The following is a 21,759-nucleotide window of genomic DNA, read 5'->3' on the forward strand; positions in this document are numbered from 1 at the left end:
AAATGTCCAGTATAATTCGGCATTTATATGCTATAATATCTCGTACATGTAGTGAGAGGGAACAGTGTAGCAGCTACAATACAAGATTGAACTGCTTGATAAGTGTGTGCTGGTTACACAGTGAATTTTGCGATACCGACTGAGAAGATGATCTTCCCAGTGTAAATATTTCATAAGGAAATGCTGCAAGGAGGCTTCTTACAAGTCCCTCTTCTTGAGAAGTATTATATAAATGAATACCGTCTCTCTCCTATGGTATCCACTGGTTTATATTTATATAATGCAAGAAAAGAGTAATATGAGTAATAAAGAGAATATGTGTGCATTCATTTTTGTATACCGACATATTTGTGCATGTGTGCATGTTTGATTTTTTTCTGGATAAAAGTAAACAGCCTAAGCAGATTTTTCTTTTTTTTGACCTTGGACATGATATGAAAAAGAAAGTTGTGTGCTTTGGATGATTGGAGAGCAGTGATCCAAAGACATGATTTGAGTCTTAAGATGACTCTATATTCAGATGCTTCTATGTGGGCAAGAAAAGACACATGGCTCCTTGTTGAACAGGAACAGGAATGAGGTGTCCAGTGCCAAGAAAGCTATTAACACAAACCATCTTATTCTCCACAGAGGTGTATGTAAGAATAGATTTACGTGCGTGACTTAAGGCTCCTGGAATAGTCCCAGATTTAGTAGCATCGAATTGATTTGTATTTGCTTGCTTAGGATCCAAGTAATGGATATGTGCAGGCATTCGTGCTGCTTGGAAGTTTTCAGTCACGTTATCTAGAATATTAACTCTGGATGGAAGACATTATTTCTTGTCTTTGTGACCCAGATGAAAATAGCATTGCCATCAAATGGACGTATTATGAATGAGGCCAGCCTCCTTCTAGATGGAGGTCAGAGTTCCTGAGAGGAAGTCTATGCTGTTGTGCTGCAGGGCCTGAAGGAAGTGAGTCCTAGCCCTGATGCACAAGAGACTAACTCGTTGAGCATGTTTGATCTGTGTGCACTCAAAATTATCCAATATTCAACGTGGTCATATGTGGGAAAATAGAAAATAGTGAATCCTTTTTGCAGTTCTCTGTATTTGATTATAATAATCTCAGAAGTACAGGTGGGAGGAGCATTTTACCCCAACCCTTACAATACAACCCATACAAATACAACAAAGGCGTACAGCAATACTACTACAACACAGACCAAAGAAGCAACAGCAGTAACAATAACAGCAGCAGCCAGGTCTATAAAACAAACGCAGTAAAATGCTATTGCACAATAATAGCTCACAATAATGCCACAACATTGCAATACACAGGTCCAAAAGCCCATTGCGCACAAGAACATATCTTAATATCAAAGGTAGGTAAATCAGTGTGATGTCCAAAGTAACTGACAACTGAATATTAAACTGCTCGGCGGCAGCTTACAATAGTATGCCTCGATTGTAACTCACAGGTCCAAAAGCTCGTTGCGCACAAGAACATATCCGAAATACGCACATTTTCCCTTAGGTATATCAGTGTGATGTTAAAAGTAATTGACCAATGAATATTAAACTGCTCGGCGGCAGTTTAAAACAAATAACTTACCTTGAGCTGCAGGTGTCAGGTGCTCCAGGAATGATCCAAATGTGACCTCGCGCTCAGGTGTTGTGGAAATGAAGTCTGTCATAAGGGCGCGGATATCCAATTAGTTCAAAATGTCAGTGTGGACATGCATCAGGGAGAGGTGAGTTTCTTCTGGGTCATGGTGTAGCCATGTTTCAACGCGATGCAAGGTGGAGAAGGTCCGCTCGGATCAGGCCACAGAGATGAGCAGGCACAGGCATAACTATGAGTTTTTTCAGCTTCTGTATAAAAGAGCTCTTGTTTGTGGATGGAGCTTGGATCGACATGCGGCTTCAACTTGAACCGTGATAGAGACTCTCCGGTGACATCGCCCGGCATTTTGAGCTGGAGATCCGGCCGGCCCTGGGTCCAGCACCTCGGGAAGGTGAAGAGGCACCAAATCAACTGGTTTCCCTCTGCTGCATCTTCAAGCAAACAAAAACACACAAACCGCCACGTGATGAAGTCACTTCCATTTAGCTAACCAAGTTGTTGTAAATGCTAAAACTGTCTTTGGCTGGAGAGGCTCCTCCAGTGACGCCAGGTCAGTGCTAGCTTGACACCTGTTAGCGGCGGGCTCCTCAATGATGGCGGTGCTAACGGTGATACTCCCGGGTGCCGTGGCAGTCTCCGTCTCCCGAGGAAAAATTACAACCAAACGACAACGATGTGCCGATGTAGCTGCTCTCCTGGGAAGGCTGGTCTTCACCTGTGCTCCCTTTAGCCGATGGTTTGCCGAAAGAAATCTGTAATACGTTTTTCCACCGCTGTGACTTTATCCTTCGATTAGCTATCGACGCTACGGAAGTAAACATTGAACACGACCCGCCCTACACTGCCTCTGATTGGCTAATGATCGTTGCGTTCGCCGGTTTGATTGGTTAGGTGGTAACTAATGGTTAGGGTCAAGGTAAGAGGTAATTTTGAAGAAGAGTACTGGTCGTGTTAACACTATAAAAAAGATTATGCTCTCACCACATTTATTTTCCCATTAGTAGTTATCTCACCACACTTTATCTCACAAAAGACAGATTTACCCCAACTCTCCCTTCTGTCTGTCTGTCTGTCTGTCTGTCTGTCTGTCTCTTTGTTTTTCTGTCTGTCTCTCATCCTCCCTATGAAGTGGATACTACATAAGCCTTTGAAACCTTCTGCACTTATGTGACCTTACTGTGTTACTTCATCACATCCTCCTCTTTCCTCCTCTCTCCTAAATCATCACGTACGCTTTATACATTAGTCATATAAATGAAAATAGGAAGATTTTTGCATCGCACTACGCTGGTGCTATAAGGTGTGTGTGCATCCATGTGTGAATACGCTCCCTCTTTGACACAGAGTTATTATCGGAATTTGGACATGCTCTGAAAACTCTGAGTGCAGCAGGCTGGGAGAGAGAGAGAAAGAGAGAGAGAGAGAGCTCCACACTGAGGACCAGGCCTCATTCTTATTTTTAACCACTCCATTAACGTCTTTTCCTTCAGCAACTCCTCACTGTCTATTTTTTTCTCACTGTCTCTGAAGATGGAAACACGTGAATTTTGAGACTTGAATTGATTTGCATTGATCAGCAGCGTCTCGCAGACTAACAGTGGCAGTAAGGGCACTAAGTGGAGCAAGTGGGGTAGAAAGGTGGAAGACCAGGGTTGATGGGAAAAGGACCACAGCTTTACAGAGCATTTTAGCAGCTGATTATTTTGCTTTTTCATCCTGCATCTTTACTGTTTTGGTTGACTCTCATCAGCATTGTTTTTTTATGACAAAGCAAGCAAATGTTTCCAGCAAAAGGCTCTGCTAGACCAACTTTACACTGCCTGCCCAGCAACAAGAGACAGAAAAAGTTAGCAACTAGCTGGTGATCATAGTGTAGCAGCATTTAGCATTTGGCAGCTTAAGATCCAGATATTTTTTTCAGGTGTTGGTGGAGAACAAAATAGAGCTAAAACCATGTAGAACCCAACTCCACAATGTTTATATTGCCCCATCTGGTCAAAATAAGTTAATCGAGGTTTAGTCCACTGTTAATACCTTGACAGGTTATCGAATGGAAGAAACCACTTTTCGGCGATAAGATCTGCTTTGTGTTCAAATGAGAGGCCATAGTCAAAGTCCACTCCAAGATGGAGCAGAGCTTTGAGGCCTGTGATGATTATGTCAGATTTGTCACAGCTTCGTTTGAGAAAGTTAGCTTTAGAGCTGAAACAAGTAGTTAATTAATTGTGTAGTTGATCAACAATAATTGACTGGGACTGTGGCGGTGAAGAAACTTCCCCTGCGATGATTCAGGATGACTCAACAGCGCCCGAGGCTCAGCTGCAGAGAGCAGGAGGCTTCAGCACCTGATCATCTAATCATTGTTTTTTACCTGTTTCCTACATATGTAAACTCTGTTAGTTGTTAGTGTGTTCTTGTTGCTAAATCTTGAAATTGAAAAGTCGCATTTCACTTGTCTATAGTGATATTACAGTATTGCGGTTATTGCGACAGCCATAGTTGACTGGACTGGTCCAGGAACTTGTGATGGACATTTTTCACTGTGTTCACTGTTGACTTTTTATTGCCCTTATGATTAATTGATTAATCAAGAATCATCGGCAGATTAATGGATTATGAAATAATTGCTTTAGTTGGCTTGCATCCATGATTTAATTGTATTGATCCAGTGGGCCAGGATGGAGGAGACCATGCCAGTGGATGATATTACTGATGATGAACAGGACAGGACCAAACAATAAACTCGAAAAAGATCGCTGGTCTCCAGGCAACACTCAGCTTGACAGTATCCGAGCTATCTGCTGGTCCCTGAATGGACATGCACAGAAAGTTTTTCAGAAACATCATGTCTCAGAACTTAAGTACCACATTTACCACATCACCATGTTTTCACATCACACAATACACATCACACAGCATCTGCAACATGAGCACTTAAAGCCATCACCGTCATAAGTGACAAGGAAGAGGAAGAAATAAGAACTGCACATTGTAAATGAGTACAGTCTGAGAGAGAGAGAGAGAGAGAAGCAGACAATGCAGGGCTATCACTTCTCTCCAGCGTGCGACAGAGAAGTGATAGGTCATCAGAATGGGATTTCCAGGAGAAGAAAAGTGAATTGCTGGGCAGAAATTATGGGAAATTGCAAGGAAGATAAAAACATGAAGAGCAGGGGAGGAGGGGGGAGAAAGAAAAGAAATATGGATGAACGGTATAAGCCGCCTGGCGTCTCAGGTGGCCTCTCAAATTGCTGCGCTTTGAGAAGACACAACGGGAGACTGAAAGCACTCGAGTGAAGAAGAAAAAAAAAATCAATGATGCCTGTCAGTTTTTTTGATCTGCCATTTTTTTTTCACATGGCACCAGCTCCATGTGCTTTATTCTAGTGCCGCATACCACTTCAACACCCCCCCTCCCTCCACCGTGGTCTATCTTCCTTCTCTCCAGGCTTCTCTCTTTCCTTTTTTCTCCATCTCTCCATCCCTCCTCCTCCCTAATGACCGAGCTGTTGGCAGGCAATATGAAGGCGGCATTTTCTCGTCTTATAAGCACATTAAACAGACGAGAGGAAAAAGTCTGTTAAACTGGACGTTGGAATTATCTTTTCTCCTCTAACGCTCTCTCACTTCCTCCTGCCTCGTTTCCCATTTCCCTCCCTCCATCTCAATCTGTCCTCCACCGCTTTCTGTCTCTTTCACTTTATTACAAGTAAAGTTGGGCTGATGAGCTTTAACAGGCCCTTTATTAAAAACCTGATATTGGCCAGCAAGTGTCATCGGCCTCTTTGATGATGGCGGTACCTCCCTGACCACAGCAAGTCAATATGCTTTTAATATTTTTTTTCATTTCACATGGCTGCAGGGAGAAGTCATTCCAGCCTGGTGTGAGAGGCTTTTACTCAACAGTCTGTAAAATCTGCAGTGAAACCAGCTTCAATCCTCCTTAAGGAGAAGCTAAAGCAACTCCAGGAATTAAATTACTTTTAGTGTCCACTGATGTGCTGTAAGGTGCTTCTGAAGGGTTTCTGGGCAATAAAATGGCCTCATAAAAAAATCCAATTCCAATGTTGGCACAGAATATCAACTACTGGCAGCCTGAATGACAAAATCACAATCAGGCTTCGAGGGGTTTATCTTAAAGTTTGCACCATGTAGATTCTTAGCTCTTACTTACTATCATTACATCCAGACCCAGACATCTGTTTACTGAGAGATAAAGTCTGGCTACCTAGAGTTTAACAAAACACACTCACTCACTTGCTTTGTGCATATTTCTTGTGTTGATTTTACTATGGCTGTATTTTAGTGTTTTTTTTAATCCATTTTTTTATTCATTATGATGTTTCCACTTCTCTGTGACCAGATTTTATTTTGAAAAGAGCTGTATCAACATCGTAAAAGGCACAACATGTAAATAAAACAACTTTTAAAGTTCCTCTTCAGGCATGTTTTTAAACTATGCAAAAATTCTCTGGGCCTGGAAGCACATCTACTCTTAATTCCTCATCAAGAAATCTGGATCGGGCCTTGTGCCCCGCCCACCGCTGCTGCTTGCGCTCGGTTGACAGTTGAAAGAGCAGAGAGTATCAAGATGGTTAGAGCGGTCAGTCAGACCCAGACTCAGATGAGGAGTCTGTTCTGACCAAAATCAGCGACTACAAGATGTATCACAAAGATTAGCATAGTCATTTGTTTATTTTGTTAGCTTGTAACTGGTATTTGCTGACACAGTGTTTGTGGCTGTGCTAATGCAAACTCTCGCTCTCTGTACTGGCAAGGTTTCAGGTTCATGTTTGCCCCACTCCTCTCTGCAAGACTCTGCAGGTTGATGGGATTGGTTCCTCATGTTATTTGATGTATGAAACCCTGGCTGTCTGAATCTGTTTTCACTGCAGTTCCAAGGTGGAAATACAGAGTCACGGTGTTGACTGATTATTTTGCTCATGATATGTCGTGTATTATATAAAATACACCATATAGAGTGTTAACAAGATAAAAAAAAAACATCTTTAAGTTGCCAGAAGACAGATTTTCTCCTCTTTTGGTCGACCTGCAACAAGCTAACAGCACTGTATATCCATTTGATACAGATGAAATCGATATCAACCCACAATCAATCACACAATCCACTAAGAGCAACAAAGTGTTATTTCAATTAGAAAACTGTATTGTTATTAATGAATTTCAAATCGCAACCCCTAACACTACTAAAGCCCAACACTGCCCCCTGGCATCATCTCTCTTTGGATCAAGGACATTCAGGCACAACTTTGAAACAGGACCTGGGTTTTTAAAGGACTGTTTGTGATTCATCTCTCAGAAAAATGCTCTCTTACAGTCGTTCTATGGCTCAAATGGGATGATAATACATAAGAGGCACAAACTGGGGCTAGTAGATACTCAGAAAGATATTCTCTAGGCCTCGCCCTCCCGAAAGACTTTCAACCACCTAATAACATAATTTTCCGCTGGAAGCACCTCTCGTCCTTGGATCTGATTTTCTCTCACCTTAGCTCCCGCTCCTCTCTGTGGTGTTACATCATTTGTCTGCATGTCTTTGTCTCTCTCCTCTCTGTCTTTCTCTCCTCCTCTGCTCCTCTGTGCAAGGATCATCAGCCCAGAGGTTGGTGACCCGCTTAGTAGCTCTGGAACAGATGTTCATGGGGCAGAGTCTGTGTGTGTGTGTGTGTGTGTGTGTGTGTGTGTGTGTGTGTGTGTGTGTGTGTGTGTGTGTGTGTGCGTGCGCGTGCGCGCACGTCGACTTACGATGGGGCTGGACAACAACAACTAACAAGCACTGGGCACTTAGACTGTGGAGATGGATTAGTGTTTTATGGCTCAGGAGGATGGAGGGATGAACGATAAAGGGATAGTTTGAAGGGATTGGAAGCAGGGTTTGGGTTTTTGGGGGCCGCAAGGGATTAAAACAACTGTGGCTGGTGAGAACAGTAGCATTTTTACGATGCTGTGATTCTCAGACCAACAGGGAGGCATGCAGTGAGCTTTCACAGGTCAAAGCTGCGTTGGAGGAAGAAAAAGAAAAAACATAGGGAGAAGGGAGGGGGAGAGTGGTGACTACAGTGAAAAGATGAATAGGATTTTGTTGAGTGTCTGTAGAGACCACTGGCAGCCTGTCTGTCACTTTCTGTCAGTCCGTCTCTAAGGGCTTTGTTGAACCTGTAGAGAGGATGCAACGTCTCCTCTGGCAGCCATGTTGGATTTCTGTAGCCCATAGCAGCCAGCTGTGAAGACACTGAACAGACATGGATATAACAGCTATTTTCATTGTATGTTCTGGTCAGTTCTGCATCTAGTTTGTAAAACTAACTAGCAAGATATTTCATGTTGTTATGTAGCTGTATACTGAGGTTGCAGTAGCATTGGCTGTTCATATTACTTTTGGCTAATTTGGCTAGCTTGCTAGGGGTAGGAAAAAAAACGTGTTTCAGCCACTTTAAAAAAAAAAAAAAAAAAAAAGGGTATGCTTTAATTTAGATATTTTCACCACTTTATCTTGCCGTCAAACAGCCCTTTCTTTTCGAACTACATTTCCTCAACACCTGAACTACCGTATTCATCTGCACAAGCGCACTTACACATAGCTCTTTTGACTCAAACAGCTGATCTGCGATCTTAAGTGCGCTTGTGCGTAGTAATACGGTAGTTCATCGACTGAGAAAATGTAGAAAGACGCCTGAGAACTTGTAGCCTACTGTCATAATCTGGATTGGAAAAGAAATTCATTCTTGACATTGGAAATGTAGCTTTCAAACACATCACATGGTTATCATCAGTGGATGGCATTTGGTCAGTTGTCATGTAGCTGAATCTGTTGACATGTAAACTAGCTAGTACTTTTTTGTGTCAATTACATAATATGACCTCAGAGAAAACATTAAGCCTATTTGATAGAGATTGTTTTTGTATTTAACAACTGAAAAAGGCGGCTAACAAGTAAAATCAGCGATGATGCGTTAGGTGTCACTGCAATAGTTTTGTGATGTTTTTTTATATGTGGTCCCAATGAGGGGATTCATTTTCACTTCCTCTGCATTAGTTTCTGCCTTTTAGGATAAAACGTCGTCTTCCAGCAGTAATTCAAAGCACATTTAACTAATAAAGCACAGTGTCTAGAAATGTTTCTCAGTCTGATTGCTTTAATGTGCTCTTATCATCATACATGTGTCAGTAGTCCCATTCATACAGTGTACTTTGTTTGTGGTTGAAATACTTTTCTTTTTATTCACTTACTTTGTTCACTTTTGCTTCAAGCCAATTAAGGTGAAGGCTGCTCTGTTCTCTGTGTCTGTGTGTCATCAGGAAGCATTAGCTGCTGTAATTAAAGCAAGATGTGTATAAGAGACAGCACACGGAGCGGTACAGCCTGTTTGTTTTGCGGCTGTGTTCTCCACCTGACAATTGGACAGCGTTGGCAGCTATTATTAATTTCTGAAAGGTACTGAAAAGTGTGTGCATGAGCGCGTGTCTGATGGGTGTGTTTTCCAAACGCTCATCTGAGGTGCAGCGGTGCACTCAGTCCATTCTCAGCCTGCTCAACTGAAACACACAAATGACTTCTTTATAGTGAGACTTTCTGATTTTACATATATGTGGCTTTCAGCACAGCAGACGCCACTCAATTACTGTCTGTCTTTGTCTTTAGATTGTGTATATGGCTTAAGATTGACCCACTAAGCTGGATGGCTTAGAGGTATTTGAATTGAAAAAATAGAGAAACAACTGATGGCTATATTAAGAGGAAACCTTATGACTAATAGGTCTAATTTTCAAAATGTCACAAAAAAGCACGCATCTGTCATAAAATTATTGCAGTAAATGTAATGGGATGTGTACTGTTATTTTAACAGGACAGAAATGTTATGATAGGAAATGACATTTTATTGTGTTTTGGGGGAAATTTTAGACTTTGAATGGTGGAAATGCAGTCTAGCGAATTATACCTTGGATACAAGCTGTTTTTTTTTCCAGGTGGCAAAGGGCCATTGTATTGTTTCCTAATCCTCGGTGTGTGCAGCATTCACCAGTCCCCAAACAGAAAGGAGGAAATCATAATTGATGGCTACACTTCTCCCTTCAGTAGCTTGGGAATAGGCTGCAAGCATTACTGTCAGTGTACAAGCATTCGCTCTAATGACTTCAGGATGAGGAGCTTAATTTTATTAGCTGAGTAAAGAGACCACTGGGCGTATGGGTTTTGACCGTGTGTGTACGTGAAGCTCTCACCAGGCAGCGATAAACACCTGCGACACCCACGCCGTCCACCTCATATGCATCACACACACACACACACACACACACTTTGACTTCAAGTTAATATAAACACAAACCCGCCTGTGCTTGTTCTCACTTTCCCTCACACACACACACACACACACACACACACTTTCACACAAAAAGTTGCGTAATTACCCAGCATGACTGAGGAGAGATTGGAGGTCAGGAGGGTCAGACAAGTCTCACCGGTGGTGTTCCAGCCGCAGTGATACAGTAATTTAAATCACCATTCACAGACACCAGAAGTAAACACTTTGATGGTTGTACACGGGATAATTAGCCGTCTAGTACAAGGTAGCAAAGTTAACAAGCACAAATTCCTCTTTTTTACTCACAGCTGGTGCAGTACATATTAACAGTGTCATATCAGCATATATTAGTAATAGTGTACAGCAGTATGAATCGTATGAATTGTTTGGACGGGCTAACTCTTTCCCTCTGTTCCCAGTCTTTATGCTAAGCTAAGCTAACAGGGTGCTGGCTGTAGCCTCGTATTCATCATCATATGCGAGTCGTATCGATCTTCTCATTTAATTCTCTGCCAGAAAGTAAATAAAGCAACTTTTCCTTTAAAAATAGCCTCTTATATTACAATTTGATAATTAAATAATTAAAAATAGATTAATGACATCACTATTGATGAGTAAATTAATGGAATTTCAAGGTTAAAAAAAAAGTAACTGTTTCAGTATATAGTTGCATCACTGAAATCGTGTTTTGTCAGGCAGTTTGAGCCGAGATGAAGATTAGGAGATCTGGACACACACACACACACACGCACACACACACACTCATGCCACACTGCTGATATGACACACAAACACACAGCTGGCCAGATAAACCCCATGAATGTGATCAGTGGGCTAGCGTTTGACGTAACAGGGGTGCATTCGAGATTATTTAATGTTTTGCAAATGTAACGCAGCAGTTTAGAAACGCGCTGAGTTGCATAACATCTCGTGTCAAGGGGACTGGGCCACAATGCTGTGACAGGGCTCACTTTGATTTCATTAAAAAAGAGGCAGAAAGTCATTGAGTGAGCGGACAAAGTCATGCCGTCAATTTGTCCATTTCTTGTAAGGAATAGTTTTATGTTACTTTTCCATTGTTTACTTGATGATTTAACTCCCACAAACTCAGTTCTGTCTATAGATAGAACTGTAGCTGAGAGTCACCTGTGTCTATTCTTGATATTTCCTACTGTCTAATTCTTCATATCTGTTGCTGTGTGGCTCCAGTGACGTGCTGGTGTTTGCTGACCAATCTGTTTTCTGTTCCAGAGTTCCTCCTCCTCCTCCTCCTCCTCTCTCTGCTTAATTGTTGCTGACCTCCTGTTTTCGTTATCTCTGACTGACAGGTGTGAAAAGCGGCCTGGCTAGAGCTATAGCTGCTGTTGTTGTCAAGGAAACTGAGAGCCCTGTCCCGTTACCATGGGGAAACAGAACAGCAAGCTGCGGCCTGAGATGCTGCAGGACCTACGAGAGAATACCGAGTTCTCCGACCATGAGCTGCAGGAGTGGTATAAGGTACGTAAACACACACTCTTTGAGTGGCACCAAAATGTAGAAATGGTTCTACTACTGCTGCTATAAAATAAAATAAAAAACTAGTTAATTATTTACATTTGATGCTGCACTAGTTGTGGGCCGTAAAAACAAAACAATGAGCTAAAACAGGCTAACAAGCTCCTTGGAGCTGAGGGCACACAGTTGGGTGATAGTTGGGTTTGTCACTAGGACATGGACATTTAATCCATTGTAAGTATAAAAATATTGATTACTGACACTTTCTGAAATGAAGTTATTTCAACACCTCAATTACATCAGACCTCTGAAAACACAGTTAGTTATTAACGTCTGACTCAGCTCTGGTTTGAATACTTCTGTCATTGTGTCAGTGTGTATCAATCAGTTCTATCAGGTAACGGTGATCGTTCACAGGCCAAGAAACTAAATTTATTGAGATTTTTAGTGGATAATGTCTGTGTTTAAAGTCAAATGTGTACTACTGTTGTTACAGATTTACACCTGTCAGAATTAATTTAACACTTCAGTCATGGGTGAGCTACAAAAATCTTTAGTCAACACTTTTGCCAACACAGATCAACACTTAGTAACATCTGAAAACTCCGTCATAGCATAACGCAAGTACAAAACAACATTGTAAACTGTGATAAGTCATGTACAACTGTCTGAGAAATAAGCATAGCACAGTGACCCTAGATAAAAATAAATCTGTCAGAGCCGTCCTTCCTCAGTAAAGTCACGTTTTATCAGCAATTAGTGATAGTGACAGCTGCCTTCAATATGACATTTGTCTCCGTTCAAGGCAGAGCACCACCCAGTCTGTTAATCCACTCGGGGGGACCGGATTAGATCTTGGCGTGATGAAGTGCCACAGTGGACTGACCGAATGAATTATCTCGTCTTGTTTTCGTGGGTGTGTGTTTGTGTAATGGCTATATGGCTTTATGCATGGATTAGACCTACGGAACAGCTGTGCGAGCCGTCCTGAATAAGAGCTGTACATGTTTACACTGTCACCTGCCTGAACTGTGACTTAAGCCCCCTTGACCCCGGGTCCCCTCACACTGACAATGGTCACGATGGTGTTTGCTCTCAGTGGATTAACAGCTCCTGGATGGTGGAGATGTATGGCATGCTCCACATGGATGTTAAGGTGCCCGAGGTCTTGGAGAATAAATCCAGCTTGTCTTTTTTTGGGATTTATTGGCAATAAGTCTGAGCTTCGAGTCGTGAAATGTCAAAAACACTGAGAATTAATTTTCTATTAGAGCCATGTTGCCTCTCCACCTTCACCCATGAGAATATTTAAAATGATGATCAAAAAGTAATTCCAGTCTTAAAATCAGGACAATGACTTTGTCACCTCGCTGCCTCTATCTTAACGGCCTTTGTAAAAAAAAAAAAAAGTGGTACATTGCTGCCGAACAAAGACCATGACTGACATGACTTTTACCTCCCTTTTTTTCTCAGACACAATGCTGCTTTATCAAATGTGTCTCCTTCAAAAGAAGATAGAACTGCTTTCAACTATCCAAGACTAAGCTCCTTTTGAAAAAGCACTGCTTCAGTCTGTTCAGAATGGATCATTACATGAATGAAACATTTACCGGTCAAAGTTTTGTTACAGAAATTTGATTCCTGATTGAAAATGCTTTATCTGTCAGTTATAATAGGAGTGTCTGCTGATGTAAAAATTGTCTTGTATTGTCCCGGAGACTGAAAGAGAGCATTAAAGGAATTACTGTCACCCTTGTCTTGCCTCATATCATCTCTTCTCTTTTCCTCAGGGTTTCTTGAAGGACTGCCCCAGTGGAACCCTGAATGTGGAGGAGTTCAAGAAGATTTACGCCAATTTCTTCCCCTATGGTGACGCCTCCAAGTTCGCCGAGCACGTCTTCCGAACCTTTGACACCAACGGTGACGGGACGATAGACTTCCGGGAGTTCATCATCGCTTTGAGCGTGACGTCACGGGGCAAGCTGGAGCAGAAGCTGAAATGGGCCTTCAGCATGTACGACCTGGACGGAAATGGGTACATCAGCCGCGAGGAGATGCTGGAGATTGTACAGGTGAGCAAGGGACACTGGGTAATGTTGTGTGGTTGTGGGCAAAGGATGAGTCATTTGGACTATGAACAGGATGTAGGGTATTTTTAAATATTTTTTAAAAGACTGTGCTTCTGTTTGGCTCAGAGACAATGTGTGGACCGAACTTTCTGACAGTCCACCCAAGAGTATGTAACAGAAAAAATTCACTCAAAACCATAAATATTAGATTCATAGTGGGGCTAAAATCATTGGATCCACAAAGTCATCAGGATGCCTCCTCTTGGGACAATTAATGTCTGAACAAAATGTCATAGAAATTCATTCAATAGTTGTTGAGATACTTTAGTTTGAACCAACTGACTGTCCGCACTGCTGTTGTGGTTAAAAATGGTCAAAATGGAAGAAAGAAGAGGATGAAATGTCTTTAGCATGTGTCAAGCATAAAAAAAACTAGATCCCAAATTTCCCATAATTCAACTAGTTACATCTTTGTGCGAAGTTTGGAACATAGACTTCCCGTTACAGATATTTAGTTTCCATTCAAAGCTGCGATAACCTCTTTAACATCATCTGGGTTATTTTCTTTGGGGACATTGGGGGCCTCCTTCAGAGCCACAGGGGGATGTTTTCATATGCTGAGTCATACTCAGAACTTAACTTGACCTTTATGTGTTGAGTTCATCTTTAAAGACAGATTTGATTTCCTGAGAGATAAAAGGCACAAATCACAAACAGAAGGATCCCAAATATTAGTCACATAGGGGTTTTGAGCACAACTGGAAATACCAAAATAATGGTATGAGTCTCTTAGTCACCAAATCTAAGTTTTCATAAGAAGATTTGTTGCAGTTTAAAGTACAGAACTGGCCTCACCAGGAGATTAAATGTTTAATGTTAATGTTTTTTTTAACTTCAGTATTTACATTATACATTCAAAATACCCAGAAGCCCACTAATGTACATGTTATTTGAACTATCCACTCATATATCCTCTGCATGGACAGAAATAGACAGTTCTTACTTCAATTATGCAAGTTAATACATTCGTTCCAGTATGTATGGGAAGGCTCGAGTACCAACATGCAAAGACACTAATCGGCATATTTAATGTGTTGATTGCAATATTGGCACAGGCAACAGTTTCTATGAAGACTGTTAAGCACACTGTTACATTTGTGCAGCATGTAATCCTTTCATTGTTGAAGAGAAGAAGTCGAGAGACTCATATACTGGATATTGGATCTCGCTGTGTGCTCTCTCTGGGCTTGTTTTTATATCCTGGTGGGGGACTGTAGCCTGAATACACGCCAATCCTATGGGGACATGTGTCACTGTGGGGACAAAAATTGAAGTCCCCCCGGGTAGAGACTGCTTGAGGGTTAAGGTGAGGGATGGGCACTCAGTTGTGATGGTTGAGGTTTGGGTAAGGGACAATGGACAAATTATGTCGATGGGTGGACCCCATGGGGATAGTGAAACAAGTTTTGTCAGTGTGTGTGTGTGTGTGTGTGTGTGTGTGTGTGTGTGTGCGCACTTCTGGGTTCTCATGGATTAGTGAGTTAAATTTAACCAGAGTTTATCCCTGAGTGTGCAGAATACTGGGATTATCCTCAAGCTCATTGAGGTTACGCACCGCTGGATGAGAGAGGAGGGGCCCATTGTGTCATTGTACACTGAGAGAGACAGAGAGATTGTCGTAATAAGGGAAGTCAAATTTGTTCTAGACCACATTATCGGACAGCAGAACATATCCTAAACCCTTCATGCCCTAATCAGAGGACACGTCCAACAAAATGTCAATTCTTATCTTATTTGTAGATCTTTAAAAAGGTTTTTGATTTAAAATCTAGCATATTGACTTGTTCCTTTTGTTTCAAAATGGTGATGGGAGGAAATGAAGTTAAAATAAAATCGTTCTGCTAAAAGAAAAGAGAGTTTTTGCCCCAAAAAACAGATACACACATATAAATGAATCAGAAAATCACTGGGGCAATCAAATTAGATGAGAAGATGGATACCACTCTCATGTATTTGTGCTAGGTAGAACCAGGAGGCTATTAACTTTAGCTTAGCATCAGCTAGCTTGTTGCCTCTTTACAAATTTAGGGAATAAATAAATAATTTAGGGAGAGTTTTCAGAAGAGGGCATAGCTTCACTTATTCAACTTACAACACAAAGCAGCTTTCACTGTGCAAATTAACAGCTGTGCAAATTGTTTATATTTCATTTGTCACATTAGTTATCAATAAAGTGCTTTAAAACGTGACCCCATCTAAAGAAAGACTGTAAAACCACTGTCTGTCACTTTGTCTGTGTCATATAAGTGAGACCTGTTTTCAAAGTCAATATATAACCTGCTATACACCTTTCTCCGGAGGAAGACAAGAACTCTCATTTTATAGTCCAAGGGATAAATTTTAAACCTCTCTGTCTTACTGAAAAGCTCAGAGGGCTTATTTCATGCAGGCTACCTTCCCCTCTGAGGGTGCTGCTGTGACACTGATCTACAGTCAGTAAGCTGACTGCAGATCTGTGCCTGAGGCCAGCTGATACTTGCAGCTTCTCCGTGCTCACTTGCTAGGTTAATTTAATGCTATCAGGGGACGGGAGGCGCTGGTATCAGTCAACAGATAAAGATGTATCAGATCAATACGGTAAACTCTGCTTGTAAGCCCCCACCCCCACCCCCCACCCTGTTGGCACATGCAATCTCTGTCACTCTGATGGTGTGGTTCTCCAGGCATAAGAAAACCCTGCGAGGGTATTTGTGGAAAAGCTGCTCTTAGCATCGAGGGGTAATAAACGGAAGTGAATCATGTGGACTTTAGAAAGTGTGTACATCAGCATCTTGAAAGCTGCAGTGACATTATTTTTCAGTTCAGTTTTGTTTTAGTTCTCTCCTACTGAGTCTCCTTAATGGATCCCTGCTGGCTTGAATTCACTTATCTTTCTTTTCTCTCGCTCCCACCCCACCACCCCTTTCTCTCTCTCCCTCTCCCTCTCGCTCTCCCTCCCTCTCCCTCTCTCTCTCTCGTGCTTGCTCCACCGCTCTGTCTCTCAGGCCATCTACAAGATGGTGTCATCTGTGATGAAGATGCCAGAGGATGAATCCACGCCGGAGAAGAGGACAGATAAGATCTTCAGACAAATGGACCTCAATAATGATGGTGAGTGGAGGAAATAGCAACTAGAAGGAATAAATATGCTGAGAGGAGAGGACAGGAGTGACGAGCATCAGATGAATGTGACATTTTATTGAAGATAATTTTTGAGCTGTGCTTATTTTTGCAGAAATCAAGAGATCTTTGAGAGAATGTAGGGCTGCATATTTTAGTATTTTTTATCTTATGTCAGGCCAAACATTTGGGATTACAAGACACTCAAGCATAGAAAATATAACATGCACCCTCTGGCAACACATACAAAAACTATACTTTCAAATAGCATAGTTAGAGCTTGTCTTTCTCATCTTTCAGCCTTTCTCCAAGTAACTGGCTAATTTAAATATTTCATATGTGAACATCCAACTTAGTCTTTGTGCATCATCCATTTTTACAAAATTAATGATGATGAATATTGACCTCTTCATTATTTAACACTTACCGCTATGCTAACGTCCCTGTGAGGTTGTACCTTAGCACAACAGTGCTTTGAGCTAAATGCTAAAGTCAGAATGGAAACATGTTCACGATTATAATGCCAACATGCTGATGTTAGCAGGTAGACTGTTCATCACGTCAGCAAGCTAACATTTCCTGATTAGCAATAAACACAAAGTACAGCTGAGGCTGATGGGAATGTCAGCAGTTTTGCACATATTTTGTTTAATAGATAAATCTACTAAAAATTTGAAGTGATGATGGCACTAGATGAAAAAGTTATCAAGGAAGTCAGAGAATCACTCCGGGGACCATGAATATCTGAACCAAATGTCATGGCAACCCACCCAATACGGTTTAAAGACTTCTCTAAAAATCGAAACAGCTAACATTGTGATGGTGCTAGATGAGAAGTTGGGATCTCCAAAGTCAGTAGGATTCATCCTCTGGGGAATCTCGAATGTCCTTAAAAAACTCCATGACTTTCCATCCAGTAGTTGTTGAGATATTTCAGTCTGGACCAAAGAGCTGCTGGTAGCAAGGCTAAAAACAACTAATCAAACCCACAGTAGTAAAACAAAGTGCACATGTCTTTGACTAAGATCCAGTAAGTTGTTTATCCCGAATAAGTATTTTTTTGGTCAGCCTGTTTCTTCCATCTCAAGTGGTTGATTCTGTAACTTGAACTATCAACTATAAATATCTTCCAGTGAACCTCACATGGCTCCCATCCCATATCTCCCACCACAGCCATGTTTGGTGCATATTTGTGCACACCCAGAAATTTAAAATAGCACTGTGTGGTTTTGATTCACACATGACAAAGATTTTAAAGGCCTTGAACTCTAGCTAAAAAACACACAAGCTTTGAATCATGCTTGAGAACATATTTCCATTTAACAAAGAAAAATAAATCAAAATAATGTCTATTTATCTAACTTTCTCTCTCTCTGTTTGTCTTGCAGGCAAATTATCCCTGGAGGAGTTTATCAAAGGTGCCAAAAGCGACCCTTCCATCGTCCGGCTACTCCAGTGCGACCCCAGCTCGGCCTCCCAGTTCTGAACTACTGCCCCGCTATGACCCCTTCTTCCTCACCCTCTCTGTTGCTATTGAACCAGTCACTCAAATCAATGCATGATGGTTCTCGTCTCTCATATCATCTTAAAATTTTTGTTGTTGTTGTGCAAAGATGGAGGAAGAATTTTAAGGAGGATAAGAAAAGTCATCACTATCATTTTACTTTTATTTTTATATTTGGGGGAAATATATGAAGGGACATGTATACATTTAATGATCAGTCGAGAGAGGCGTCCGCTAATGTTCCCGAATAATATTCCTCTCTCTCTGGAGCGTCGGATTTCCAGGGGGCTTGTGACAAATTTTTTTTTTTTTTTTTGCAGGGTGAGGATTGCTCAGTTTCCCCTCCAACACACATGTATATCATGTATATACTGTATGTCTATGTATATCATAAGATGAAGTACATGCGTCTTCATGTATGGTGCACACTCTCTGGCATTGAAAGGCAGTATTATGTAGCGTAGCTTCCTGGTCTGATCTGAATGGGTGGTCAGCGGGTTGGAGGTGGGTGGGTGGGGATTATTGGGATGTTTCGCTGAGAAAAAGAAGGCCTAAGATCCCATTAGGTTTTTATTGATATCTACTTGCATTTTGTTGATTTATAAATTTTAAATGTGTTTTTTTTTCATTTGTACATATTGTTTTCCTCCTTCATGTTGTTTTATTTATTCATTTTTATTGTTATTATCTTTTACTTTGATATGTTGTTTTAGATGAACACTCTAGTTTACAGTGACAGAGAGAGAGACAGAGAAAATGTGAGTTAAGACTGACCTCTCTGGGATTTGTGGTTTTTGTCAAAGTGGAAGAAGAATATGAAATTGTAGTGAAATAAGGAGTTCCCATAATGCATCTGATCAACGACACCAGTAGCACATATCGTTTGAGCCGCCATGTGTTTATAAAGTATGGCTGTGCATTTGGTCTGAATGTGTGTGTGCATGTGAATATGCACCGTATCCTCGAGGCTAACTTTTACAGTATTACCATGTTGTGTTGTTTCTTAATTTGTAAGTATTTTAAAGTTCTTTATCAACGAGCAGTAAACTTAAGATAGTCGTGACCTGTGACTATACTGCATGATCCTGCGAACCCAACGACGACAACACAGAAACAGTAAACGCACAGCGGTATCTTTTTGTAGCTCTGCAGCCTCCTCAGCACCGTACCAGGCAGAAATGACTGAATATTTGTCTTGCTTTGGGACAAACCCTGACCCCACTCTCTTTTCCTCATGACAGACATGAAAACTCACTAAGGGCTCGTTCATCTCTCTCTAGCTGAATGCTTTTATAACCTCCTGGATTAGTCTGCTTACAGAGCAGTTAGATGAAGGGACACGTGTCACGAGACAGTAGCAGGTTACTTGTTCTGATTTGGATTTTTAGTTTTTCTCCAGACAATAGCCAGTGGCCATGTTTATATTAGCAGTTATAGAAATCTTTAACATCTGGGATACCTGTTCTAAGAGATTTAATGAATATTTGTAGCGCAGAGAAAGTGAAACACTTCCAGGCATGGCATCAAGTCAATCTCTCAGTGTCTCTTTAAACTACTTTAAACTGTATGATATTAGAGTTTTAAAACACAGCTTTGACTGAGTGAAACCATGTTTCACAATAAAAACCACCATCTGAAACACTGTGCAAATGTAAACAGAGCCGCTGGTTGCAGCAGTGCCAGCACCACTCTCATATATCGCCCAATTAAGGCTCCCATTGTCAGATCACTGTTGCCATCTTCTGTTTCAGAGATTAAACACACACTACAAAGTCAGTCTGTGACGTAGGTTACCATGGAGTTGACTGAAAGAAAATTCAAAGTTGAAGTAAAACTTCATATTTGAAGTAAGCCCTGCTTCAAAAATATTTTCTTAGGAGTTGACCTGTTGCCCTGACGACATCACTGAAGACAGAGATTACTATTTTCATTTCAGTCAAAATGTTTCTTGATATGATGCACAAGAGACTTGAGGCTGTTGGTTGAAGATGACCCCTAAAGAAACATTATCATAAAACATATGGTATTTCTTTATTGTTATAGACTGAAGTACATTTTCTCAAGTACTGAGACTTATATTAGTACAACACCTAAGTACATTACTTGAGTATTTTTATTTTATGTTACTGTATACTTCTACTCCATTACAGTTCAGAGGCAAATATTGTAAGTTTTACTTTACTGCATTTATTTAACAGCTTGTTTCTTTTTCAGATTAAGATTTTACATATGAAATGATTAGTTTATATAATATGTGTTGTTATAGATTTAAGTGTTGAAAAGTAATAAAACTAGTTAAATTAGCTCCATCTTGATTAACTATAACTTTAAAGTAATCATTACAATAATAATATAACTTATAATAATAATAGTATAACATTAACTAAGGCCATTCTGCATGAGTACTTTCACTGTTGATACTTAGTAGATTTTACTGTTGATATTTCTGTACTTTTTACTTGAGTAAACAGTTTGAATGCAGGATTATAATGCGGTCTTTTTATAATGTGATATTGCTTCGTTTACCCAGTAGTCTGAAAACTTCTTCCACCACTGGTATTTAGCAAAGCTGATATTCAAAATCTCTAAATTGGACCATGACCCTTCCTGGCGAAGGATTCAGTTTTTATTCCACAATTTTATTCTTAAGATTTTAGAAAAAATCCTTTTTTAAATGGGACAATGAAACGCTTAATTAAAACCCAGACTAATTCAGTTATTTCAGGTGGGTTAGCAGCTCTGTAAAGCGGGTGGTTCACACAGGCTGCAGTTTACACACAGTGGGAAAGGTGAGGAATAAAACCCAAACACTTCATCACACTTGGAGGATTTCTCTGTCTTTTGTGCGAGATAGAAATAAGTGTTTGTTCTGTGGTCAGAGAGGAAACTCCATCAAAACATCTGACGAACATCTAAAGTTGATATCAGCCTGAAATATGATTCTAATTGTGATTTTTATTTATATTGTGTTGCCCGACATTTGACTACCTCACAAACTGAATGGTGTGCAATGGTGGCAAAGTGAACTACCAATCAGAGCCTGAGAGCTGTGCTGGTGCAGCTGCTTCCGCATGTCATAAGACTTGATGTGAGGTGAACTTGTACCAAACATTTGCACAGGAGCTTCCTGACCAGCCACACCTCTGCTTTGGAGATCCTGTAGTGTCACTGCCTTCTGCTGGTAGGATAAGGAACAACAGTTGCTACCCCATGATCAATTACAGTTTAACCCTTTTCTATTCTCACTGCCTCTGATAAACTGGTACCTTGTGTTGGATAAATACGCCCCCCTTCCCCTCTTCTTTCTTCCTTCCTTCCTAACCTCTCCTTCCTTCCTTCCTATTTTTCTGTTGCATGAAAACCTCACATGAGGATGTCATGTTTGTTCCGTTGGACCTGAAATAGAAATATACCTAAGTGTTTCAAAGCTGCACGTGTGGACTGTTTACTCATTTCTGGTTATTCATGAATGCAATACATCAAGAGTATTTCATTGTGGACGAGGCGAATGTCTGGTCTGACAGCTGAGCATGACTGCCATGCATCTGCAGTCTGTCAAGGCACATTGTAGGCCCTTATTAACATACACCTGACAGGACGTG

At 40.9% G+C, this 21,759-nt stretch overlaps 1 protein-coding gene across 1 annotated transcript in view; it reads left to right on the forward strand.

The window, feature by feature from the left end:
• Window positions 1-21,588, forward strand: part of LOC111671477 (hippocalcin-like protein 1) — a 39,702-nt gene extending 18,114 nt beyond the window's left edge. The window contains exons 2-5 of the mRNA XM_023428575.2: window positions 11,260-11,428; window positions 13,216-13,497; window positions 16,539-16,644; window positions 18,042-21,588. Of these exons, the coding sequence (XP_023284343.1) occupies window positions 11,333-11,428; window positions 13,216-13,497; window positions 16,539-16,644; window positions 18,042-18,139 (582 nt within the window). The 5' untranslated portion in view covers window positions 11,260-11,332 and the 3' untranslated portion in view covers window positions 18,140-21,588. The remainder of the gene's footprint in view (window positions 1-11,259; window positions 11,429-13,215; window positions 13,498-16,538; window positions 16,645-18,041) is intronic.
• Window positions 21,589-21,759: the final 171 nt, after the last annotated feature.

The sequence above is a fragment of the Seriola lalandi genome, unplaced genomic scaffold (assembly GCF_002814215.2).
Source record: "Seriola lalandi dorsalis isolate HSWRI2012SDOR001 ecotype SW California unplaced genomic scaffold, Sedor1 jcf7180002054879, whole genome shotgun sequence".
NCBI lineage: Eukaryota > Metazoa > Chordata > Actinopteri > Carangiformes > Carangidae > Seriola > Seriola lalandi.